Genomic DNA, 26,637 nt, shown 5'->3' with positions numbered 1-26,637 from the left:
TACTTTCACTTTCGAAAGCTCCGCTTACAAAAGTGAGATCGGAAAAAGATTTGCAAATTCCCACAGAATTTGCATATCCTCTTTCGACACTCTAGTGTAGTCTAGATGAGCCCCTACTGATTCCCATTTATTTTCAGAGAAGAATAGACCCTAGAGATGGCAGAGGCCTGTTAGGTCCTATTCTAGACCCGCTCCTTGCTGATGTAGGATTGTTTCTCTAAGAACATTTGCCAGTGTTTTCCCACCCCCAGACTAATGTTCAACAAAGTGGCTTTCCCCCCCCTTCCACAGAGCTTAATAAATCTCACAGTCAGGAAGCTTTTTTCCAAATATCCAGTCTGTATTTTCCTAGTTCTATGCTTTCATATCAACTCTTCCACCTTATTTGGTCTTCATACCCTTCAAATAATTGTAGGTTATTAGCACATTCTGCTGTTCAGCACATTCTACATATATTTAGTTCTTGCCTCTTCTACATGAATCCATTTCAGGATCCTAACAGTCTGAGTTGCTTTTCTCTGAACTTCCTCCTATTCGTTCACATTTTTCGAGTAATGAGATATTTACATTTGGAAGCAATACTCCAGGTGCTGGTGCACTACAGGACTGTCTCTAGACTGGCAAGTTTTTCTGCAAAATCAGCTGCTTTTGCGGAAAAACTTGCCAGCTGTCTACACTGGCCGCTTGAATTTCCTCAAGAATACTGACGAGCTCATGTAAGAAATCAGTGCTTCTTGCGGAAATACTATGCTGCTCCCGTTCGGGCAAAAGTCCTTTTGCGCAAAAGGGCCAGTGTAGACAGCTCAGATTTGTTTTGCGCAAAAAAGTCCCGATCACGAAAATGGCGATCGGGGCTTTTTTGCGCAAAAGCGCGTCTAGATTGGCACGGGCGCTTTTCCACAAAAAGTGCTTTTGCGGAAAAGCGTCCATGCCAATCTAGACGCTCTTTTCCGCAATGCTTTTAACGGAAAACTTTTCCGTTAAAAGCATTTGCGGAAAATCATGCCAGTCTAGACGTAGCCCAGGTGTTTAGACAGACCATGACATCAAAGCTCCACAATGGGGTGCCTCTAAAAACCGCACCCCAAATCATGTCAGGTTTTGTTACTTGTGTCCCACTGCAATTTTGTATTTAATTTGTGGTTGCTGGACTCCATCAGCTATGCTGCTTTCCAGCTTTCTACTCCCCGCTGAGTGTGGCTTCTCCTAGATATATTAACGTTAGGGGTATAAAACATCATTTAAAATGTAACCATATAACTGCTAGTGGTTACACACTGTGGGCTCTGCAGTATAAAGCTTATAAAAGCCTGCAGCAAAGCCTCCCCAGGAGCAGGCCTGGCATCCCCTGCCGGCCCCGTTCCTGGGGAGCCCGTGTTTAACCTCAACGGGGGACAGCCCAGGCCCACCCCACTGGAGCAGCCCAGGGCCAGATTAAGACCTCTAGAGGTCCTAAGCACTGAAAAGATTATGGTGCCCCCACCATATGTAATTCAAAATGAAAACAATACTATACCCTAAGCACATGCTTAGTCTGCCCATTGGGTAATCCAGCCCTGGAGCAGCCCCATGCCCAAGGCGGGTGGGGGGCTACTCTAACTCCTACCGGTTAACCAGAACTGGGAAGCCTTACCTGTTAAGAGTGAGGCTTACCAGTTAACTGGTTAACCGATTAACCATTTACATCCCTAGTTAGCTTGTATTTTTTCTAAGCTATCTCTTCTTTTCATTTTCTACCCATGTTTTAAACTTCTCGGACCATTTATTATTTCTGCACCCTGACTGGCCCTCAATTTAGTATCGCCTGTGAATTTTATTAAAACGTTAGTCCTTGTAGCGATCATTAATGGAGACATTAAATAAGCTAACCTGGTACTAGTATGTGGCTGCTTATCATTACCCTCACTTTACAGTTCTCTGGATGGTTTTTAGTCCACATGACAACATGAATCTTAAAGCCACATTAGGTCCCAATTTTGCTGGAGTTTTTAAAATATAAAACCCAGTTACTTACCTCAGAACTGTTGTTCTTCGAGATGTGGTGTTCATGTCCATTCGAGTTAGGTGTGCATGCACTGTGTGCATGGATTCTGGAGCTTTTTCCCTTAGCAGTATCCGTAGGGCCAGCCAGGGAGCCCCCTGGAGTGGCACCGGTATATCGGCACATATATACCCCTGCTGGCCCTCCACCCCCTCAGTTCCTTCTTGTTGGAGTCATACGACGGGTGGAAGTTGGAATGGACACGAGCATCTCAAAGAACAACAGTTACGAGGTAAGTAACGATTTTCTGAGTGCTTGCTCATGTCCATTCCAATTAGGTGACTCCCTAGCAGTACCCTAGGAGGTGGGGTCAGAGCCTAACGTTACCTACATTGCAACTGACTGTAGCACAGCCCTCGCAACAGGCACATCTGCCCTGGCCTGCTGAGTAACTGTGTAGTGCTCAGAGGAGAGACGTATGGAGGAACACATGGTCACCCTACATATGTGAAGGATAGGCACCTGTGCTAGGTACACTGTGGACATGGCCTGTGCCCTTGTAGAGCGCTCTGTCTACCCGCTGTCACAGCGCTCCTTAATGCAGGCGATACTCTAGGAGGATAGGCACTGGGCCGAAACGGGTGAGCCCTTAATCCTCTTGGCTACTGAAATAGAGTTGTGGAGATTTACTGAACTCTCTCGTCCTCTCTATACAGAACACTACAGCCCTTCTAACATCCAGAGCCTGTTCCTTAGGTGAGGCATGAGGCTTTGGGAAGAAAACTGGCAAGCAGGTATCTTGTGACATATGAAAATCAGCGACCACCTTAGGGAGAAAAGCCAGATGGGGACACAGTCTGAGACCCTCCTTGCTGAGGTGATCGCAATCAAAAATGCCACCTTCCATGACAGGTGTCTCAAAGAGCAGGGGGCCAGTGGCTCAAAGGGTGCCTTCATGAGACCCATCAGGACTAGATTAAGATCCCAGGGTGGCACCAGGGGGCATATATAGGGAAACCGCTTGTCCACCCCTTTCATGAAGCATTTTACCATTGTATTGGCGAACATGGACCTGTGACTTCCCCAGGGTGAAAGGCTGCAATCGCTGCTAAATGCACCTTCAGGGAGGATGTAGCGAGGCCCTGGTGTCTAAGGTGTAGTAGATAACCCAAGATAAGGGGGATTGTGGGACTCATCGGGTCTAGCCCCCCTTTGCTCTGTCCACAAGGCAAAACCCCTCCACTTGGCTTCATACAGCGCCCTGGTAGAATGTTTTCTAGTCTCTAGCAGCACCTTCTGAACCTCCTGTGAGCTAACCCCGTCAACCACACAGGTTCCATGCTGCTAGGTGGAGGGCTGCCAGATTCATGTGGCACAGCCTCCCTTCTCCCAAATCCTGGGTGATCAAGTCTGGGACTAACGGCAGCATCACCAGGTCTTCCACCACCAAATCTAACAGTGTGATGAACCAGTGTTGGCAAGGCCACGCCAGCACCATCATGATGACGGCTGCCCCGAATCGCCTGATCCTGATGAGGGCCTCATGAATTAGTGGGAAGGGGGGAAATGCATACAGTTGCTCCCAGAGCCACTGGATATGTAATGCATCCCCTTGAGTCCCAAGACCCTGGCCCATGAATAATCAGTAACTCTGGCATTGGACATTCCTTCAGGTGGCAAACAGGTCCAGACGGGGCTAACCTCACCTCTGGAAGACATCCCCCTGGAAGACCGACTGAGCTTGTCCAGCAGAACATTGCTGGACCCCGGAAGGTAGGTTGCTTCTAGGTGGATATTCTGGGTGATGCACAACTCTCTAGGGCTTTCTTGCAAAGGGGAGAGGAATGAGCTCCACCCTGTTTGGTTGTTTGTTGATATAATACACAGTAAAAGAACAAGAACATCTACAATTGATTCATCGATTTTCAGAAGGCATTTGACAGTATAGATCAGAAAGTGACTTGGGCCATTTTAGAGTCATACGGAGTGGATAGCAGGCTGATACGGTTGTTGAAGGATATCAGTGATAACGCGGAGGCAGCGGTAAGAACGTGCGAAGAGTTGGGAAGTTGGTTTAGAACGAGTAGAGGTACGAGACAAGGAGATCAGATATTGCCAAGTATCTTCATCACGCACCTAGACAGAGCGATGGATAAGATCAAGGAAGAGGTAGAAGGGATATCAGTACACGGGATGAGAATTAACGACTTGAGGTTCACAGATGATATAGTTATCATCGAGGAAGATGAAGAGAAGCTACCGAGAATGGTACAGGTGGTAAATGATAAAGGGAAACAGTATGGACTGATTATGAATATCGATAAAACAAAAACAATGGTATTTGGAGATAAGGAAATAGGAAGGAAGATCAGTGTAGATGGGACCAAACTAGAGAATGTAGAGAAGTTTGCGTATTTGGGGAGCAACATGACGTATGATCTAGACTGTAAGAAGGAAATAGCGACTAGAACAGTGAAAGCAAGAGCGAGTTTGAAGGCGATAGATAAGATCTGGAAAAGTAAAGGGATTAGCTTAGGAATGAAGCTGAGCGTCTTGAAAACGTGTGTATTTAGCAGCATGTTATATGGATGTGAGTCATGGGTGATAACGAAAGATTTGAAGAGAAGGATATTGGCATTCGAGAGGAGTTGTTATAGAAAGATACTGAGAATAGGATGGATGCAGAAGGTTACCAACGAGGAATTATATAGGAAGATACAGCCAAAAGAGAACTTACTGCAGAAGGTTATACAATGGAAGTTACAGCTATTCGGGCATATCTGCAGAATGAATGACAAGCGAAAAATTAAGAGCCTGGTATTCAGCATAATGGATCATGCGAATAGGTGAGGCAGACCTCACAGAGAATGGGTAGATGATATAGTAGATTGGTGTTGTCTGTCAGCACCGTCTCTACTCTGTTCTCCAGTTGGAGAAGGAAGGCCTGGCGCACCAACCTGACTGCCCTGAGCTCTTTGACCTTTATGTGAAAGGAACTCTCCCGGGGGACCACATACCTTGAGTCCTGAGGGTCCCCATATGGGCTCCCCCATCCATAAACAGCTGCACCGATGGGCTCTGTTTGACAAACGGGACCCCTGCACAGCCTATCTCCTCCTGCTGCCACCAGTCTAGCGGATGGCAATGTGACCACCACATCCAGTGGTGTTCATGGCAGGTTGTAGACACTCAACAACCACTTCTGCAGGGGTCGGAGTTTCAGTCTGGCGTAACTCACCACATAGGTGCAAGCCGCCATTTGACCCAGCAGTTTCATACATGTTCTTGCACTGGTTATAGGGGACCACTGGAGGTCTGCGATCACTGCACTCATGGTCAAGAACCTTACTCTGGGCAGAGACACCCCTGTCGACAGTAGAGTCCAGGCGAGCCCCCACAAACTCTATTACACTTGTGTGGGGTCGAGCGGGAGCTTTCTCTTTATTTATGAGGAGTCCTAGATAAGAGAACAACCTCCTGGTCAGTGCAATGTGGCTTAATACTTGCTCTCGGGATGACCCTCTTATCAGCCAATCGTCCAGGTAAGGAAAGACCTGGACCTCAGGACAGCTGCTACCATGGCCATGCATTTGGTAAAGACCCTCAGGGCTGTAGCAAGGCCAAATGATAGGACCGCAAACTGGAAGTGATCCTGACCTACTGTAAACCTGAGAAACTTTCTGTGGGTGGGGACCACTGAAATATGAAAATATACGCCCTTCAAGTCAAGGGCAGAATACCAGTCTCCTTTCTGCAGGGAAGGAATAATAGAGGCTAGGGTGACCATCCTGAACTTTGTCTTCTTTACAAACGAGTTCAGGTCCCTTAGGTCCAAAATAGGGCATATTCCCCCCTTTGCCTTGGGGATAAGGAAGTAGCAGGAATAGAAACCCCTTCCTTTGAATTCTTCACGATGAGCTCGACCGCCCCCCACGGTCACTGGAGGTTCCGGCTGGTCTGCCTCAGACATAAGCACCATGGGCCTAGGGCCCTCCCCTATGACAGGAGGTCTAGTAAGATCTTTGTCCCCTGAATGGCTCGCCTCCAACCAGGGGATGGGGGGCCTTGTGGAGAGGGGTCACTGAAGGGGCCTCTCCTGATGCGATGACCCCAACATCAACAATGTGGGAGGTGGATCTTGGGCTTGATGGTCGGCCCATGGGGTCCAAAATGGCCACTGAGATGTGGCTGCCACTGGGGTGGCCAAGTGTGAGTATCCAAAGGGCTCCAGTGCCAGGACCTGTGTTCAGAACGGGAGTGGTGCCAGGACCTCGACCTATATGAAGATCTTCTCCCTGAGCGTACTGATTCAGCTTCTGATTCTGATGAATAATCAGAGGCTGACCACGGTAGAGCCGTTGACGTGTGCTCCCGCTGGTGGTGAGCCATGGCTGCCCGTTTCCCCCGTGCACTGGGACCTGTGCCCGTGGAGGCATCAATGGCACTGGGCAGGCCTCTCAATGCAGTCCACGGGAGCATGGGTGTTGGCCATCTCACAGCTTCTGGTACCGGTGCAGGCAGCGCTTTTTTGTTAAAAAATAAATAAATAAAATAAATAAATAAAAGGTGCCAGTACTCCAAGGGAAAAGTTGTTGAGCAAAAGGAAAAAAACAAAACAAAACGGGGTGGGGCCAGCATTGCCCTTTTAAGACACTCGCCCCTTTAAGACACGCGGCCCAGCTGACTGTTGGGCATTTGCATACAGAGGTGCTGGTACGTTCCATTCTTTCCAAGTAAGCTCTGACTGCAGGTGCTGGTACAATGTTCCGGGCAGTACCGTCACAAAGAAAGCAGTGCGTGCAGGTATTGGTACCAGTGTTGGAGCCGCCCACTGACCTGATGCCAGCCTCGGTGCCAGCTCAAATGGACTCAGAGCTGCTTGCAGAGGCTGCATGTTAGGAAGCCCTTCAGTGCGTGCTGGAGATGGAGGTCTGGGCACCTGCTGTGCCGAGCCCTCAGCCTGCGGGGAGGTTAGCTCAATGAGCTCCCGTGCTGCATTGAAAGTCTCCGGGGTTGACGGATGGTGGAGTTCCTTGAAAGTCCCTGCCGATACCGGACTTTCTCCCCACAAAGGGCTGTGCCATTGCCTTGGTGATACCGGGACATCCCGGAGCACCTTTGAGGCTGAGTGCCCCTCCTTAGAGCACACCTTGTGGCCATGCCTCTCCGGGGACCTTCCCCTGGCATCCTTAGCTCTCCTCAGTGCTGGGGACTGTGACCAGTGCCTCAAAGAGGCGGTCTGGTGCCTGGCTGGTGCAAGGTGGACTCCATGAAAATAAATTTGAGTCTAGAGTCTCTCTCACGCTTAGTCCTCGGTTTGAAACTCTTGCAAATGTTACAGTTTTCTGTCGGGTGGGCCTCTCCGAGACACTTCAAGCAAGAGTCATGCAGATCCCCACAGGGCATAGGTTTCAAGCACTTCACTCAGGGCTTGAATCCCTGCAGCCCTGGTATCCCCTCCCCAGCCAGGAAGAGGTCCCCTTATCTACAAAACTATTTACACAAACTACTAAACAACTATTGAAAAAACCACTCAAGAGATAAGACAACTATATACAGTACTAGGGGTAAGGACTATCAGTCTTAGCACTCCAGCTACCATCGGGGTGGTAAGGAGGAACTGAGGGCAGGTAGGGCCAGTGGGGGTATATATGCGCCGATAGGGTGCCAGGTGTCCAGTAGTGACCCGGACAGTCCGGTATTTTTACCTCCTGTCTAGTAAAAAAAATTCAGAAAATACCGGACACCTAAAATGTCCAGTATTTTCTGATTTTTTTTCCCCTGCCAGGAGGTGAAAATACCGGACACCTGGCAACCCTATGACACATTCAGCAACTGGGCTCATTTGATGAAGTGGTTTTTACCCACAAAAGCTGACACCCAAATAAACAGATTAGTCGTTAAGGTGCCACAGATCTCATTGTTTTTGAAAATTTACTTTTCTCCAAGATTTTTGCACCATTCCCAGAGTTTGCAAAAATACATCAGTGTTACACCAAGTTCCTTAGTCACACCGCCTTCACGCGCGAGGATGCGTGCGCATCTTACTCAGACTGCTGAGTCTGGACTTTGCTTATTACTAGAAAATAGGCCAGATACCACAAGAAGTCCTACCAGCATGCCCAGCTGAATCGCCAACATGGCTACTCTGGCTTCCACCTCTGGTTCTTGTTCCGCCTCCCTTACTGCCTTAGCTCCTCTTGCATGACCCATGTTTCCAAGGCAAACTTTAGCAACATCCAGCCTCTGCGTCTTCACACACATACGGGCCATATTCTCCCAGACTGTCTCACTACAAGAAACAAAAAGGCAAAGGGGATTTGTTAGCATGAAGAACCTCCCCGAGCGACAGAAACAGATGTGGGACTGGCTGGGGAAAAGCTTTCTCCAGAGTGAGTCAGGCAGAGAATTTGAAAGTGGCAGTGAGGGGGAAGAAGAAGTTACTCACCTTGTGCAGTAACGATGGTTCTTCGAGGTGCATGTCCTCGTGGGTGCTCCACTGTGGGTGTCAGGCTCATCCCGGCACCACAGATCGGAGATCTTTTAGCCGTTGTCTGCCGGACCGCGCATGAGCGGCAGCCATCTTGCAGCTTTTCGCTCCCGCCAGTTCCTCCTGATTGTCGAGGCCTGAAAGACACAATCACAGACTCCGAAGAGGGGAGGAGGGCGGGTCGTGGAGCACTCACGGGGACACACATGTTGTAGAACCATCGTTACTGCACAAGGTGAGTAACTTCTTTTTCTTTGGGCAGTGTCCCCATGGGTGCTCCACTGTGGGTGATTCCACGGCAGTAGCCAGAATAAGGCAGTGTGTGCAGAGCTGGTGCATTGCCACTGAAGAAAGGACTGCAGTGGCTACTGCCATGTCAGACATGATGATCTTTGGTAGCACGTAATGGTTTGCAAAGGTAAGACCACTCGGCAAATATCCTTGATGGAAACTCCTTTGAGAAAGGCTGTTGAGGACGCCACTGCTCTGGTAGAGTGGGCTCTAATGGTATGTGGCAACACGATGTTTCTTAATTCATAGCATCTTACAATACAGAATACTATTATTTTTGATATTCGCTGTGCTGAAAGTGGGAGACCTTTGGAGCGGTCAGCTAGAGAGATTAGCAGGTGTTGGGACTTGCACAGATTGCAAGGTCTCTCGATATAAAATGCCAAAGCCCTGTGGATGTCGAGGGAGTGAAGTCTTGCGTGACGTTTGGAGGAGTGTGGTTTTGGATAAAACATGGGCAGGATAATGGGTTCGTTTACATGGAAACTGGAATTAATCTTGGGTAAAAACGATGGCTGGGGTCATAGGATGACTCCCTATTCTGTAAAAATGGTATAGGGAGGTGAAGCCGAAAGGGCTGCCAGTTCTCCTACCCTGCGTGCTGAGGTGATTGCTAAGAGGAACACCACCTTCATGGTGAGGGTGCTGAAGTCACATGTGCCCAAATGTTCGAACGGTGATTGCATCAGAGTGTCTAGGACCAATTCTAGTTTCCACGGGTCTGGAGGTTGCTTGTGCTCAGGAAAGAGGTTGGTCAGCCCTTTGATTAATCTTCTCATAGTGGGATGTGAGAAGACCGTATAGCCATCAATTGGCTGGTGGAAAGCTGTGATAGCTGCCAAATGTACTTTGAGAGATGACAAAGAGAGTCCGAGGTTTTTGAGGTGCAAAATATATTCCAAAATGGATATATAAGGGTGTTTCATTAGGGTCCAGGTCCGTGTGTGAGCACCATTCATGGAACCTTCTCCATTTCTGAAGGTAAGTATTATGAGTTGAAGCTTTTCTACTTTGTAAGAGAATATGTTTAACAGCTTTGGAATAGCTCATTTCTTTTCATTGGAACCAGTTACGAGCCACGCGGACAGAGCGAGGTGATCCGGTTGTGGATGAAGCAGTTGCCTGTGATCCTGTGTCAGTAGATCGAGGCGACTGGGAAGATGGTACAGAGGATGAGGAGACATGCGGAACAGGTAAGGGAACCAAGTCTGGTGCGGCCAGAATGGTGCTATTAGAATTAGTCTTGCTCTGTCCATAGCCACCTTCTCTAGGACCTTGGGAATTAGGGGAATGGGAGGGAATGCGTATAGAAGCTGTTGACTCCAGTTGTATAGGAAAGCATCCCCCTTTGATGCCCGCTCTGGAGCAATAATGAACGCACTTCATTATAGTGTGGCAAAGAGGTCTACCGCTGGTTGACCCCAGCAGGAGAATATACTCTGTAGAACCTCAGGGTGTAGTTCCCATTCGTGCTGTTGGGCAAAGTGCCTGCTGAGCGTGTCCGCTGTAGTGTTATCTTCTCCAGGGAGATATGCCGCCATCAGTAACACACTGTGTCGGTTACACCAGTTCCACAAGCGTACAACTTCCTTGCATAGGGAACGGGACTGGGCTCCTCCCTGCCTGTTTATGTAATAGACTGTTGTTCTGTTGTCTGTGAGTATTCGCACTCCCTGGTCGTGGATCCAGGGAAGAAAGTGGTTGCAGGCATTGTATACAGCTCGTATTTCAAGTAGATTTATGTAGTAGAGAGATTCTTGGGCTGACCAACAACCTTGAACTTGTTTGTCCTGCATATGGGCCCTCCAGATGAGTAGGGATGCATCCGTTGTAATCTGGATGGTTGGCTGGGGTCGGTGGAACGGTATACCTGCCCACATGTTGTGGGGAATGGTCCACTACTTCAGGGATTGCTTGACTGTGCTTGGTATGGTAACCATTCTGTGTACGTCGTGTCTGTGAGGTGCGTATATTGTAGATATCCAGTGCTGAAGGCATTGGAAATGTAGTCATGCGTTTGCTACGACATATGTTGTCACTGCCATGTGTCCCATAAGCTGTAGGCAGGTAAGTATGGAAACTGTGGGACTGGTAGTAAGAATCTGTACAAGATCCTGGATAGTGTGAAATCTGGAGCTGGGTAGGTAGGCATGTGCCGTAACAGAGTCGAGACAAGCACCTATAAACTCTATGGATTGATGTGGTATGAGGGATGACTTCAGGGCATTGATGATAAGGCCCAAGGTGTCGAAGAGAGTTCTTGTTGAGTTGACAGCACTTAACACTTCATCGAACGATTGAGTTCTGAGGAGGCAGTCGTCCAGATAGGGAAAAATGATGATCCCTAGTCGACGTAGGAAGGCCACTACCACCGCCAGTGTTTTGGAAAAAACTCTGAAGGCTGACGAAAGGCCGAAGGTATCGCCTGTGGGCCAGATGAACTGTCACATGTAAATAGGCGTCCTGTAAATCAAGGGAAGCAAACCAGTCTTGTTGCTCAAGTGCTGGTATGATGGTTGTTATGGTCACCATCTTGAAACGTTGCTTGCGTAGGCATTGGTTGAGATGGCGAAGGTCTAGTATGGGCCTCCAACCCCCAGATTTTTTCTGTGTTAGAAAATAGTCGGAGTAGAACCCTCTCCCTTCAAAGGGTTTTGGTACCCTCTCTACTGCTCCAATATCGAGTGAGTTACCTCCTGTTTGAAGAGGAGTTCGTGAGATGGGTCCCTGAAGAGGGACGGGAGGGGAGGGGTGGTTGGGGGGAGATACGTAAAAGGGATTATATAGCCTAATGTTATTAGCTGCATGACCCATTGGTCTGTTGTTATTGCCGCCCAATGTTGTTGAAAGGGCCTTAAGCAGTGGTGGAAAAGCGCAGTATTGGCATTTGGAGCAGGTGATATTTGAATGGTTTGCAATCCCTCGATCCACGCGTCAAACTTGCTGATTAGTTGTCGGTTGGTTTGTTGGGCTGGTGGATTTTAGCGGTCGTCTCTGAGGCTGTTGTCTGGGCCACTGGTGTTCATATTGTTGTGGTTGCGGTGCTGTGTACAAGAAGGGCCTTTGTCTCTGATAAGGCATGTATCTTCTTCGTCGGTATGGGGGCGTATACATGCCTAAGGTCCTGAGAGTCATGCATGAATCTTTGCCCGAGTGAAGCACTTGATCTGTTTTGTCTGCAAAGAGGGCTTGCCTGTCAAAGGGCAAGTCCTCGACTTTTGATTGGAGTTCCTTTGGCACTGCCGCCATATGAAGCCATGAGGCCCTGCGCTTTACAACGGATGTAGCTGTCGTCCGTGTTGCTGCATCTGCTGTGTCCAGTGCAATGTGAAGTGCTGAACGGGAGGCAGTGTATCCCTCCTGGATGATTGCTTTGAGCACTTGATGCTTAGTCTCTAGGAGGTGTTCGAGTAGAGGAGCTAATTTCACATAGTTGTCAAAATTATGATTTGCTAATAAGGCCGCATAGTTGGCCATTCGGCGTGTTAGCGTGGCAGAGGAATACACCTTTCTGCCTAAGAGATCTAGGCCATTACTGTCCTTATCTCTGGTGGTGGTTTTATATTGGGGTGCTTAGGCCCTCTGTTGTGCTGTGTCGACGACCAGGGAGTTAGGCTGAGGATGGTTATATAAAAATTCCATCCCCTTGGCTGGCACAAAATACTTTTTGTTGGCCCTTTTATTGGTCGGAGGCGTTGTGGCAGGAGTTTGCCATTTATCATTGGCTATCTCGAGTATCGTCTCATCCAGTGGGAGAATGACCTTGGATGAATGGGAGGGATGTAAATTTCTCAGCAGATGATGTTGTTTCTGCTGAACCTCTGCCAACTGTACGTTTTGGCTGTTGGTAATGTGCTTGAATAGCTCTTGGAAATCCTTCAGATCATCTGAAGGTGAAGCCTCTCCAGTGAAGATGGCATCATCAGATAAAGAAGACGCTATGTCTGTAGGGGTTCTGTGGTGCGATCCCTCTGTGTCTGAAGTATGCGCTATCTCCTCAGTAGATTGCTGGACTGTGATTGCCTGATCACCTGTTGGGGTAGGTGGTCTGGTTATAGCTAAGGTGGGAGATCTGCTCCTGTCGCGGACCGTGACTGAAGGAGCAAGTGAAGGTGAGGTGCGCGTTGAATAGGAGTATTGCTCTTGGTAACTATGATGTCTATGCCAATGGTCATTGTAGTAAGGTTGGTGGTATCTATGTGTATGGTCATCCCTGTATCTAGAGCTCCTGGAGTATGAGGGAGATCTAGGGGATCTAGATCTGCCTCATGAGCAGGTTGGAGAAGGTGAGCGATAATGGTAATGGTATCTCAGTCGAGGAGATACTGGGTGGAAATCCCCTGGATGTGTGATGAGGTGGAGATGGAGAAAGGGGTTCGGGAGAAAAGATCCCCTGTTCTGGACTTGGTGCCCTTCTTCTGCCAGTGGAAGGGGGAGAATGGTGCATGGAAGGCGTGGGTGGTGTAGCGCTAGGGGCTGTTATTCAACACGAGTATGGGGGCGTCGGAGAATGATGCGCCGATGCAGATGGTCCCAGTGCTGCGTGCGTCGGCACCGATGGCCCCAGTGCCGTGTGCGTCCGTGCCGATAGTGCTAGTTCCGTGCACGTCAGTGCAAATTGGCTCGGTGCTGATGGGATTGGTGCTGAGGTATGTGGTGCGGACTGCTCCAATATGGCCCCTGGTGCCGGCATGGTTGGCATACTCGGTGCCAGTAGGCTGGAGGCTGATGAGGGAGCAGGTACTGATGGTGCCAGTGCCGCGGTGGGTGCTGGCGTCGGTGCTGACTTTGGTCTTTGGTCTTGGGTGCTGGACTTTGGTGCTGACTTTTGGACTTTGGCTGGGCTTGGTGCGGATGTACTGCGCACCGTTTTTACCTTATGAGGTCTGCGGGTTACCATCGTTCTGGAGGTGCCCAGCTCATCTCCCATGTTCACTCTAAGCGCTGGTAGGGAGGGAGACAGTGACCGGCTTTTCTCAGTATGCATCGCCTCCAGAGAAGGTCGATGAGCCATTGTCGGGAGAGACGGCGGTTGGGTTGAAGATTCCGCCTGCAGCTGAAGAGCTTTATCGAATAGAAGCATCTTGCGCTGCATTTCCCGGTCGCACCGTGCCCTGGCTGTCAGCTTTGAGCAATGTGGGCACTTTTGGGGAATGTGTCCCTCCCCGAGGCATCTGATACATGACGAGTGCCCGTCCGACGCGGGCACTGATTTTCGACATGTCAGGCATTTTTTAAAGCTTGGTGATCCCGGCATGTTGAAGAAATTTTTTTTTAAACGTGCTAACTGAACTATGAACCATAAAGTACTAAACTACTATAACAACTAACTATATACAATTTTCTCCTCTCTCAATTCCTGACAGGATTAACATGAGAGGGAGCTGTTTCTCCGTCTGCGCCCGAAGACGGTTAGGGTTAGGCACTGGCGGGAGCCGGACAACACGGCAAGAAACGACACAAAAAGCTGCAAGATGGCCACCGCGTATGTGGAAGACAACGGCTAAAAGATCTCCCATCTGCAGTGCCAGGACGAGCCCGACACCCACAGTGGAGCACCCACGGGGACACTGCCCAAAGAAGAAGCAGCTGTTACAACTTTGCACTTACCATGCAGAGGCAAACAGATGTGCGACAAGAGGAGCTTGTGCACATTTGCTCTTTGGGGACTTCAGAGAAACAAAACGGGTTGTGACACAGAGCTTCCTGGAAGCTGAGTGCTTGAGCAGCCGCCCAGGAGAGAATCAGGTGCCACCCAGCTGATTAGTGGAGTGCCCACAGAACCCACAGTTGGCAGCAGGTGTTTCTATTGGTGGGGCACATCTACACACACATTGGTGCACAGAACAAAATGTATTCTGCCCGTGGATGGAAAAACTGAGCGGGAATCCAAAGTGGCACTGGAAATGATTTCTGGAGTGGGGGTGCTGAGCTGCATCCCTGCTTACCTCTGTCCACGCGCCTCACTGCCCCAAAGAGCTGGGGCTGGCAGCCAGGACCCCAGGCCTGAGACCCTGCACGTGGGGCTGGAGACCGAGCAGGACCTGGTCACTGTGCATGAAAACAACAGCCAATTGGGACTCGGGGTGGGCTGATGGTGGGAGTCTGAGGAACTGAATGTAGCTCTAGTGCTGAACCCTTTGCACTGGGAATGCCCAGTTCAAGCCAACAGTCATATCGATCAGCTAAATGCAATAGCCAGGGGTGCATAGGAAATACCTGGCTGACTATTGGGTCTTAACTGACACTCAGCCAGAGATCCCAAAGATGCCCTGACAGTTAGCGCTAGAATCTTTTGATCCCATAGTGCTCACGGAGAGAATTCCCCATCGCTAACACACTGATCTGAAATGCGCTGTCAGCACTCTGAAATCTCAGACCTATGGGAATGACAGTTCTCGCCAGATGCTATTCTCACATTCAGCACTGAAATTTAGGGATAGACAGCAGGACACAAATATTTCATTGTGGAGCTCAGATTACACATAAGGCTATTTAAAACAAAACCCCAAACTAACAGAAATCCCAGAGGCAAAACTGACTGTTGTCAGTCTGTGCAGCACCTAGTACAGTAGGGCCTGGTCCCAAGCAATACACCTAGGTCCTACAGCAAAACTCTAAATATATCTGTGGAGGGGCACCCTGGAGAGGCCAGAGCTATTGAAGCTCAAGGATAATGCTGGCCCAAGAACAAGTGGATACAAACGGGCCATGAACACATTCAGGATGGAAATTAGAAGAAGGGGTTTAACCATCAGAAGGGTGAGATTCTAGAACAGCTTCCCAAGAGGAGTCGGGGAGGCAAACAATTTACTAGCTTTAAGAGAGAGCTGGACAAACTTCTGAGTCCAGCTGAAGGTCAGGGTTGGTTGTGATGGCGGGGACAAGTCCTTTCTTTATATTTCAGTTTTATGCTCCTAAAGCTCAACATTCAGGACTTCAGCTGGTCATGTACAGAGGTCAGAAAAAGATTCCCATCCCCCCTAGTGTATTCTGTTTTTTTCAAATCATCTTCTTCCTCTGAAGGTCAGCAATGACCACTGTTGGAGATGAGTGGTCCGCTCTCTGAGGTGGAATACGTATTCTCTCTCACGCTTAGCTGGCTGCTTCTTGCGCACATGCTCAGAGTCAAACTGACCATCATCTGTGGGGTCAAGAAGTAATTTTCCCATAGGTCAGACTGGTGGTGACTTGCAGTTTTTTAGCTTTCCTCTGCAGCCTGGTGTACAGGCCATTTGCGGGATTATCTGGAGGCCCTCAGGCTAAGGATGTGAGCAACTAGTTGATGAATCAACTATCTGATAAACAAAGTCTTATCGGATAGTCGACATACTAGTCAACTAGTCGCTTCTCCTCCCTCTTGCAGCCTCTATCAGAAAGAGGCAGCAAGGAGAGAGGGGCAGAAAAGGAAGTGCTTCTAAGCGGCAGCACCCAGGCTCCACGCAGAGCTGCCGCTTTGAAACTCCATGTGCAGCCCAGGCAGCTGGCCCAGGCTGCTTATGGCATTTCAAAGTGGTAGTGCCGCGTGCAGCCTGGGGTCTGCTGCTTTGAAACGCCGTGTGCAGCCTGGGGCCAGCTGGGGACTGGACTCCCAGCTGGTCCCAGGTTATATGCAGCGTTTTAAAGCAGCAGCGCCATGTGGAGCCCGGGGTTAGCTGGGGATTCTGAGTCCCCATGTAGCGTTCCCACTTTGAAAGACTGCGGGGGAGCACGGGACCAGCAGGGAACTGCTTGAGTTCCCCGCTGGCCCCATGCTTCCCCCAGCACTTTTGCCTTTGAAGTCAGAGGCAGAGGCTTATCAGCTACTCAAATAATCGATGCAAACTGCATCAACTATTCGATTAGCCAGTTAATCTAAATGTAACATCCCTACCTCAGGTACTGGCACCAAACAGTCCAGTCTCCTGCAGACTGTTATACTTTAGTCTCATTTGGTTCTAGAGTTTAATGTGTGAGACAGGATGGAAGTTCAGACTAGATGATCGGGGGGGCTCTCTCTGGCCATAAACTCCATAACTAATTAACAAAAGTAACAACTTAAAGTAAAAGTCAATTTCAAACAGACAAATTAAATGCATCAGCAAGTCCTGCCCTTGAATCTCCGTCTTCTTTGCACGTTTTGTGGTTTCACAATCACATTCTTCTATTTTTATAACAATGTTTTTCTCTTCCCTGTTGCTGAGGGAGACACACACACAAATGGGGAAACTGACTAAACAGGAAACAGCAAAAACCAGACTAGATACAATCTACCCTCACACACACAGTGGAAAACACTGAAAGAGAACAGAAAAACGTTTTCCCCCTAATCTTGCCAATAGGAAGACTGTTACAAGTAATGCACAAAAGGTACAAAATTTCCATGCTGACGTCCTATTAAATATCTGAGATACCTTTTGAGAAAACTAAACAGAAAAAATCAAAATTAATAAGTCACAAGCAAATTTCTGATTATTGAGAGGTTTGGTTCAGTTAAAGTGATAAAATGTTTGTTTAGATGCTTATACAGATTTATTGCATTTGCATTGCCAGGACTGGACATGACGCAAAACAACCGTGTCTTCCACTATATTGACGTTTCCAGTCCCTGCCACCAAAAGGGGCATAAAAAGACATAATTTGGGGGGAGGAGAGTGAAAAGTTACCAGGCCTGATCCCCAGCTAGTGTAACTCAGTGTATCTCCCTTGGTCACAGCTATGCTAATTTACACAGGTCTGGCCCTCAATCCAATGCTGGGAAATGCTTTGGTTATTTTATCTGAATGATTGTCTATACCCAGAACTAGCAACAGACGAAGAAAATACTTTAAACGATTTTATCCAACTTGGTTGGATAAAAAAAGAACAAAGGATATAAAAAATGAATGATCAACATAGGAAATAAAGACTGTGCAGGAGTACTTCATTAAAGGAGAACTATTTCAGTTCCTGGGATTCATTTTATGAGGGTGGTAGAATGCAGATAGCAGCTGACAATTGCTGCCTTAGTTTGTCTAGTGGAACAAGAAACATGCTGTCAGTCTGAAGAGAACTTAAACGAGTGGTCCTGGAGCACCTTCGAGACTCACCAGAAACATACATACATAGTATCCTGAGCTTTCGTGGGCACAACCCACTTCGTCACTCATGAATGGTGAGTAAATATGTTAGTGGGTGAAGAAGTGGATTGTACCCATGAAAGCTCAGGATACTACAGAGATATACTGGTTAGTTTCTAAGGTGCTACCGGTCTATGTGGTGCCACCAGTATAAGGGTCACCTTGCCCTGGCAAACTGAGCAGAACCCTGTGAATGAGGGGAAGTGGGGAAGGTGCACAGCAGTCAGCCTGACCAGGGTAAGTGAAAAGCATCTGCTAGGGCCCCCGGGCTGTGGTTTTGAAAGGAGCAGAATAGGTGGCACTTGCTGTTGCTCCTGGTCACAAGCAGGTCTGCCTGGCGAGGATGTGGACCCCACTTGTGGGTGATGGACCGGCTGATGTCTGCCCATTCCTGGGTGCTGAATGAATGGCAGAGGCATTCCACCAAGGATGGGTACGGACTGTCCAGTGAATGCGATGGGCGATACAAAATCTCTCAGGAGCAGGGCTTCCCAACACAGGGGTATTGTCTGCTAGTACTGAGACACACTGGCCCTGCAGCTGGGTAAGGAACACCTGGCAGACCAGGTGCACTGCCTGCAGCTCCCTGATAATGACGTGAAGGGAGAGTTCAGCATCAGTCCACCTGCCCTGAATCCACAGTGTGCCTAGATACCCCCATCCTGGCAAGGGTGAGCGTGGGCTGTGGTGGGTGAAAGGGCACTCCTGCTTTCACCACGAGGCTGCAGTCACGGACAGGGACCAAAGAAGGGGGTTGGGAGGGTTACCCACTGTAGTAAGATGGAGGCCTAAAACATAAGCCCGTGCAGCACAGGCCTGATGTGAGGCCTGAGGCCTAGCTAACAATGGACAAACCATGGCTAACAAAGCAAAGCTCAGCTGTGAGCAAGAGGCAGGCCCCAGCCCACAGAACTTGGCATGAACAGGACTGAGTATGCAAAACACCAATTGATGCTAGGTACTGACTGCAGAACAGTCATTGGTCCTGGTCATAAGCGGAAAACACATGATCTCACTAGCTCATTCAAAAAGACCTTGGTACCCACTGCTCACAGATACAGACCCAGGTTCAGGAAAGGATCTAAAATGATAAATAGAAATTATCTAATCAAACCCATGAGATACAAGGCGATGGGTGGTATCTACGTAGTGTCAGAGGGTGGTAACCTGACAACATCAGCAGTGAGGTGTGATTTGTTTGTACCTGTATATAAGGTGGTGTCTTGGGGGGACAGTCTTTGTATGACCGGGGGGCAGTAGAAATTTCCCACTGATTGACTCATTCCATTGGTACGAGGTACATGTGCATAGTGGCTCAGTAGAGTCTACTGACAACTGTTACTGTACTTCACTTAACAATGAACCTGGCCTGGCACCTTCGATCCTTATCTGGTTTGTGGTCTTTGGGGGCTCCCTTGGGGTCTGCTGTGTAGACTAAGTGCACAAGTTGACACGGCCCATCACCGAGCTCACACGCAAGCAGCCTTCTGGTTCTCATCATCAGCGGAGACAGAGACCCGGAAGGACACCTCGGCAGTAAACCCCGATGGCGCCTCCTGAATAACTGCACCAGTCTGTCTGTGGAGGGTCTACTGGGCCTGTAGACCTCCGCCAGCCATAGTCACCGCTAGGCATGTTGCACCACATAGGTGCAGGCTGCCATGTGACTCAAGAGTCTCACGCAGGTTCACCCCATGGCAGTAGGGAACTGCTGAGGGGGGTGGATGAGGAATAACATGAGCTGCAAGCAGCTCTCTGGTAGGAAGGCCATCACCATGGTGGAGTCCAACAGAGTCCCAATGAATTCTATTCTTCGGGTTGGAATGAGGGTGGACTTGGGTTCATTCAGAGGGTGGCGTAGGTCCATGAAGAAGTTACTGGCCAAGACCACATGTGCCAGAACCTGTTCCCTGGATCTGCCCTTTATCAGCCCTCCAGATATGGATACATGTGCACCCTTTGCTTCCTGATGATTCAGCCACAACTGCCATGCATTCTGTGAACACTCAGGGAGCCATGGAAGGGCCACACACCAGTACCGTAAACTGATAAACTGCTGGTCTTTGATCAGACACTTGAGGAGCCAACTGCAAGCTGGGCTATTAGAAATGTGAAAGTGTGCACCCTTCAAATCAAGGGGCGCACCACGCTTCCAAATCCAGAGAGGAATGATGGTGGCAAGGGAGACCAGGCAAAACTTGAGCCTGCTGATAAAGGTGTTTAGGTTCCATAAGTCCAGAACGGGCTTGAGCCCACCTGGCCTCGTGAATAAGGAAATATTGGGAGCAGAACCCCTTGCCCTGCACTCCCTGGGGTCCTCCTCCACTGTGCCCATGCAAAGGGCATGTGTACCTCCTGCACGAGAAGCTAATCAGAAGGGTCCCTCAAGAGGGCTAGGAAGGCAGGAGGGAATGAACTGGATAGAGTGTCCTGCCTCTACCATTCCCAGGACCCAGTTATCCGAGGAACAGGCTGAAGCTGCTGCACTTGTGAGCAAGAGCACAGGGAAGTTCCAGGTAAGAGTCACTAGCAGTAGGAGGAAACTGAGGAGAGGCGTTGGCAGGGTGCTATATTGGGCACCAGGAAGGCGCCATTCCAGGGGGTGCCCAGACTAGCCCAACTGCAAGCTGCTCGCGGAAAAATCTTCCAGTCATGTGCACACAGAAGTGGAATGCACAGGGACAAACACTCAAGGAACTACCCTATCCTGGGAGTCCATCTTGATTCCGACAATCTTGCAGCCCTCAGAAATGAAGGAGGGCTACTCATGTGGTCCACTCTCTAGTCTAGGTTGCCCATCGCTGATGGTCCCACAGCTGATTCCTGCCAAGTTGGGGAGTGCACCGTCATGGCGATCAAGTCCCTGGTGGCCTCAAAAGTATCAGGAGCTAAACACGTAGTGTATGCATCACACACCGCCATAGGCCATGAAAACTGCAACTAAGTCCTCATCCTGACAGATTTGTGGGCATCGTGGTTTTGGCATATAAGAAAAAAGTTTCACTAACTTCCCTTGTATTTCACAGTTAACATCACCAAATGTTTTAACTTCTGCCTAACAGATCAACTAAGATACGCCCATTCCCAATGCAGGTGATGCACTTGTGCTTTGGGGTTTTTTTGGTTTTTTTTTTTTTGTAAAAATTACCTCTTGTGCATAAAAATTGATAAAAATCTGTATCAATGCCTTACATCTAATAATGCCTCTTTCCACCACAGGAAATAAACTGATATACAAGCTATGCACAGGATTTCTTTATCCACCCCTGAAAACACAGCTACACCTAGGCTGGAACACTGGAGTTGTTTGACAACACCGAAAAACACAACACTAGTTTAGGACAGTAAGGGAGAAATATTGTCTCCATCTAACATTTCAGGGAGGGATATTCTAATTCCCACACTGAGATATGGCCAGGAGCTTGGGATTAACCCTTCCACAACACTTGCAAACAGGCCATGGAAGTCCAAGGTCAAGACTTTAGCTTTACTTCTCATCAGAAAGATGGAAGTTCTGGCAGCCAAAGGGTCCTACACCACAGAGAGAACAGTGCCCTCTAATGAGTAACCAACAGCACTTCAGACAGCACCAAGTTCTTCCTTACAGGCTTCCCTGGCAAGTACTAAGTATCTGATCAGGCAGAGGACTGGCAGGCTCCCAGCCCGAACAGGTCTGGCTGCCCCATCTATCAATTAACCATTGGAAGTAACACAGTGATCTGTAACAAACCAGCAGAAGCTTCTGTGTCCCTGCGTCCCAGCAATCTCACTCTTGTCCCAATCTCATCTCTCTGCCTCAATGAGCAGTGAAGCACAGGTACAGGTGCCCAGCCCAGCCATCAATATATAAGGATGTACCATAGCAAGATGGACGAGGGTAAGAAAAGGGAACATCTCTGGGGAGAATGGACACAGTACATTCTGTGTTTGAATTCAGTCCAAAGCACAGACACGTGCTGCTAACCTCTTGACAATACAGGGCGTCCCCGCTGTAAGTCGCCCCGGTATACATCTGTTCCACACTAAAGTCACTGATGCTTGTAGGAACTGATGCGTTATAAGTCCTCCCATTCCCTGCTCTTAGTTGTGCAACCTCCCTCCCCCACACACAATTTGTGCAAATGGAAGTCAGCCATGGAAAAAAAATTCCCCGCTCTAAGTTGTTTCGCTATAAGCCCAAGTGTTTTGGAATGTATCTTGGACTCACTGTGAAGATGGCCTGTGTTACTGCAGCATGGAAGACATGAATCTGTCATTATAGTTTACACGAGGCAGTGACTTTTCCAATTCAGACTTGCGTTTGGTGTCACACATAAAATTCTTGTAATAATCAACCCTTCCCCCATCTTGTATTTTGAGAATTTCCTGTCGCCTTAGCTTTCCACAGAAAAGCTAACTCACATCTGTACTTCATCAGCCAGTGCTGGGAAACTAATGAAGACCAGATGGAGCGGGAGGGTGATCAGAGCTGTAAGAATGTGCTCTCTGCTTTCAGTTCAAGGGATGCATCCCGAAGCGTAAAACACATTCGTAAATCAGAGATGATCTGCCTCTGCTACAGACTGGCCCCCAGGCTCAGAAGTGTATGGGTGTTGCAATGACTAATCTCCCCTCCCCATGTTACTGAGCACAAGTTTTACTACACAATTATTGTTCCAATTTTTCTCTCACATTCTTGATCCTTTCAGAAACTATCTGATAATAAACAACAGTGTTTTTATTAAGTACTAGAAGACTTCCCTGGCATTGCCCGAGTCCTTCAGGACAGGGGGCTGGCAATGTGGGGGGTGCAGGAGTCAGGGCAGGGCACTGGGGATGGGGGGGGGGCATGGCAGAAGGCTGGGAGAGTGGGAGGGTGAGAGAGAAGTTTGGGGGAGTGAGAAGGGGCTCAGGGGTGGGGTCCCATCTAGAAGAGTTTTCTCTCTCCCCACTCTGGTGGGACCTTCTCTCCCCCAGCTCCTCTGGCCACCAAGGGCCTTTTTTACCCCCCAATGTTCCCGGCCACCAGGGGCTTTCTGTCTCCTGCCAGCCCCTTCCCCAGCTGCCAGTGGCCTTCTGTCTTCCTCCAGCCTCCCTGGATGCCGGGGGACTTCTGTTTCCCCACAGCCCCTCTGGCTGACATAGGCCTCCCTTTGATACTGAGGCCCAGGGATGGGGGGAGGGATTTAGGGCAGCGGGGCTATTTACCTGGTCTAATGACAAACAAGATGGCAAGCCCTGGCCCCAGCTGGCCACTCTCTTGGTGGTGCAGCTTCTCCTGGTGGCCTCTCTGCAGTATGACTCTCCCCTGAGGGCTTGCTGCCCCCAGTGGTCACTCTCAGTATCGTGTCCCTCTGCTCCGTGCCCCTCCCTTTCCATGAAATGGAAAACAGTCCTATTCCTGGCGCTTCCCATTTCCTTGGCACAAACCCTGACCTTGCTTTAAAGTTAGGATAAGAGGAAGCTGCAGACCAAATGTGGTGGTCCTAGCTCTTACCATTTAAGAGGCGATCTTGAACAAAAACTCAGAGACAGACCCACAGGTAGACACACAAATCTGGTTACTAAGTTAAAAAGAAACAAAAGAATACCAGCTAATTCTAATATATCAAGAAACTTGTTACATGCAAATTGATCTAAACATCTCTTTCACAAGCTATGCTGCCTCCTACTTCGGTCCCAATCCTTCCCCCGTTCACTCTTAGATGTTTCCAGCAGGCATCTCAAGTGGTAAAGGGGGTGTCTCCTGGCATCTGGCAACTCCCCCTATAATTTGTTCCTCTCCTCCCACCTCTTATATCCCTTTTGTCCAAGGCAGGAATTATTTTGTGCTCAGTTCAAACTTCTCTCACCTAGAGGGGAAAAGTTCCAGATCCAACAGGGGTTTCTGCATCAGGTGGCCTGGTCTTTCTAGGACCAACCACAGTTTGGGATCACAGGACAACAAGACTATTCACAGGTTACTGGTTTGACTATTGAGTCATTAAGATTCTAAAGCATCAGTAATGGCCCTCATTAGCACATGCAGAATTAAAGCCAGATTCACACTTCATATTTCTGACTTCTCATACAAGAATGATGCATGCACAAAAATAGGACACACATATTCAGCAGGCTGTGACTTTAAAACTGATATGTTACATGAGGCATTTTGTCCAAAGAATCTTTGAGTTATGCATGTTCATAAGCCAATTTTCATAAAGCATAGGAAGGCCTGACACCATCTATTTAGGTTCCCATGAGTTCAGAACTGTCTAAGTCAGCCAGCTGGGAATACAATGGATGTATAATTCTACTGTTGAAGTATTCTCTATCAAGCTTTTCATACCGTAAAGAGTATCTGGGCTTGCTTACACAAAAACTGTAAGACACTGAATCTTCACCCTTTCCCTAAACTCCATCCATTGCCTACGTGCTGCTTTTGGGGTGTTTTCATGAAGAGGAAAAGGATTGCATGAAGCAGGTGCTGTTTCCTAAGGAAAATTAAGACCATTTAGTGCTATTTTTCATGACGTGTGTTTGTCTGGAATTACAGTATTTGAAAACCACACCAAAAATAAAGCAATGTTAGAGTAACCTAAGTGCTGTGGCTTTAACTCACAACAGCAGGAAACTCTAACTGGAAGCAGACACCCATTCTTAACTCTGACTCAAAAGTATCTCATCTGATAGGGCATGCAAAATCAGACACTTGACCAAGGATCCATCATAGTGATCCAAATCAGCTGCAATACTTAGCTATGAACTGCTGAGACGGTCACCATTTCAACCTTAGCTTTAGGACTCCTGCAGATGTAATGCTGATCCTTAAGAGTGATATGCAAAATGTAAAAAATTCTAAAAAACCAGGACCTTAGTATTCCCCCTGTTGTGCAATAATATACCATACTGACGCCACATTGCCCCAGCACGTTGGATGCATTTCAGCTGGGGGTGAAGTTAACCACAACCTTTATATTTTGCGCTTCTTACATCTCTCACTTAGGGTAAAAATCTTTAAATGACACTTATAAATATTTAAAAAAAAGACTTTTTCTGGATGAACTCTATTCAGCAGGATGAAAGGCTACAAGATCCGCAATCCCACTGTCCATGTGAACAGTCATACTCACATAAGGTGGACTATTCCCATGTTTAAAATTATGCATGTGCTTAAGTGCTTTGATCAACTGGATCCATAGGCACTAAGAAAAAGCATATGACAACACTGTATGGTGCGTGCTGGACTAGCAATTGTGTGGGCCCATGCTTGGGTTGAAGTGCATAACTCACTCATGCCCTTGCAACTCTTGAAGAACATGAGGGTGTTAGACTATAGCTGATTCACCGTTTCACCAATAAGCTGATGCTTGTCAGTTAGGGTTGCTAGGTGTCCAGTATTCACCCAGACAGTCTGGTATTTGCAGGCTCCATCCGGTAAAAAAACCACAGGAAATACCGGACATGTGAAATGTCCGGTATTTCCTGTTTCCCTTGGACAGAAGCCCGGTGGAGACAATTTCCCCCTGCTGCATCTGGCGGGGCTGGGGTATTGAGGAGCGTGGCAGAGTCATAGCGAAGGGGGCCAGGAGGGGGCACTTGCTGGGCGCCACGCTAGGGGGCTGCAAGGCTGGGGTGGGAGCAGAGCGCATGCTGTTCTGGCCCACATGACCAGCAGAGACCCGGGAGCTGGCCACGAGATGCCTCCCTCTACACCAGCCATGGCCAACCCACGGCTCGCAAGCCGCATGCGGCTCTTGCCCCCCAAAAGTGAGGCTTGAGAAGCCACTCCTGCGTCCTCCTCAAATGGGTCTCCCCTGCCAGCTCCCCCTGGCTTACCTGTGCTTACCGGGTCAGAGCTGCAGGGTTTTAAAAATGGTGCCATCTTAAAGGGGCAGCTTCCTTTTTAAAAAAAAAAAATAAAAAAAAATTTTTTTTTTTGGCTCGACAATTCAGTTCTGGGGGCTTTTTGTTTTTGGCTTAACAACTTTGGTCTCCCCATCCCTTTTTTTCCCCCCACGACAGAATTTTTTCCCAGTGTTTTTTTTAGGGGGGGGGGGGAGAAGGATATTCGGTATTTTTTGTTAAACCATCTGGCAACCCTATTGTCAGTTAATGGTCTCAGTTACACTCAGGTGGCTTGCGGGGAGGCAGCTTCAGCTTCAGCGAAGCTTCCTCCCTGGAAACCAGGCGGGCAAGGGCTGGCTGACAGGGGGAAGGCTTCGCTCCCGGAGAGACTTCACTGTGGGCTCTCCAGCATAAATCTTAGCTTAGCGTTATGCTGCAGAGCCCACAGCACATGTAGCCACTGAGATTTTCAGCGCTTGCACGGTTACTCTAGTACACGATTTTTAACATCCCTAAAGAATACATCCATCCCAGATGCACACAAATTAAACGTTTATGCTCCACCATCGTATCTTTTATAGACAACAAAACGTTCAGGTGCTGAGCTGCTGGTGTAACAAGTGCTGCAACAGGCAACAGAAACAGTTTGCTCCTAGACTCAGTCTGGACACGCAGTCCTCCACTTTACCCCTCTTGCCTGGGGAGTCCATGTTTGAAGAGCTGCTGCAGTATTCTGCCATTGTCGAAGATGCTTCCTATTTTAATCCAAGTTTCAGTTTCTATATGATCTGTATTATTTGTGGGGCTCGTTGCTTCCCACTCTGAAAAGGAAGCTGGAAGGAACAGGAAAGGGTCTGGCAGCTGGAGCACATCTTCTATACACCTACAAGAGCCCAAAAGGGTCAAAACAGCTTGGGAGGGCATTCCTGGACAAGCACGAGAGAGACAAGGGAAAATCCTGTGGAATTTTT

General features: G+C 48.5%; 1 protein-coding gene across 5 annotated transcripts in view; it reads right to left on the bottom strand.

Moving 5' to 3' along the window:
• Nucleotides 1-26,637, bottom strand: part of IFT140 (intraflagellar transport 140) — a 214,143-nt gene that overhangs the window by 10,661 nt on the left and 176,845 nt on the right. For all 5 annotated transcript variants that reach the window (XM_075898985.2, XM_075898987.2, XM_075898984.2 and 2 more), the window contains exon 19: nucleotides 8,096-8,273. In XM_075898985.2, coding sequence (XP_075755100.2) covers nucleotides 8,096-8,273 — 178 coding nt within the window. The remainder of the gene's footprint in view (nucleotides 1-8,095; nucleotides 8,274-26,637) is intronic.

This window comes from Pelodiscus sinensis, chromosome 15 (genome assembly GCF_052426305.1).
Source record: "Pelodiscus sinensis isolate ZL-2025 chromosome 15, ASM5242630v1, whole genome shotgun sequence".
Lineage (NCBI taxonomy): Eukaryota > Metazoa > Chordata > Testudines > Trionychidae > Pelodiscus > Pelodiscus sinensis.
This window is presented reverse-complemented; position numbering and strand designations above follow the sequence as displayed.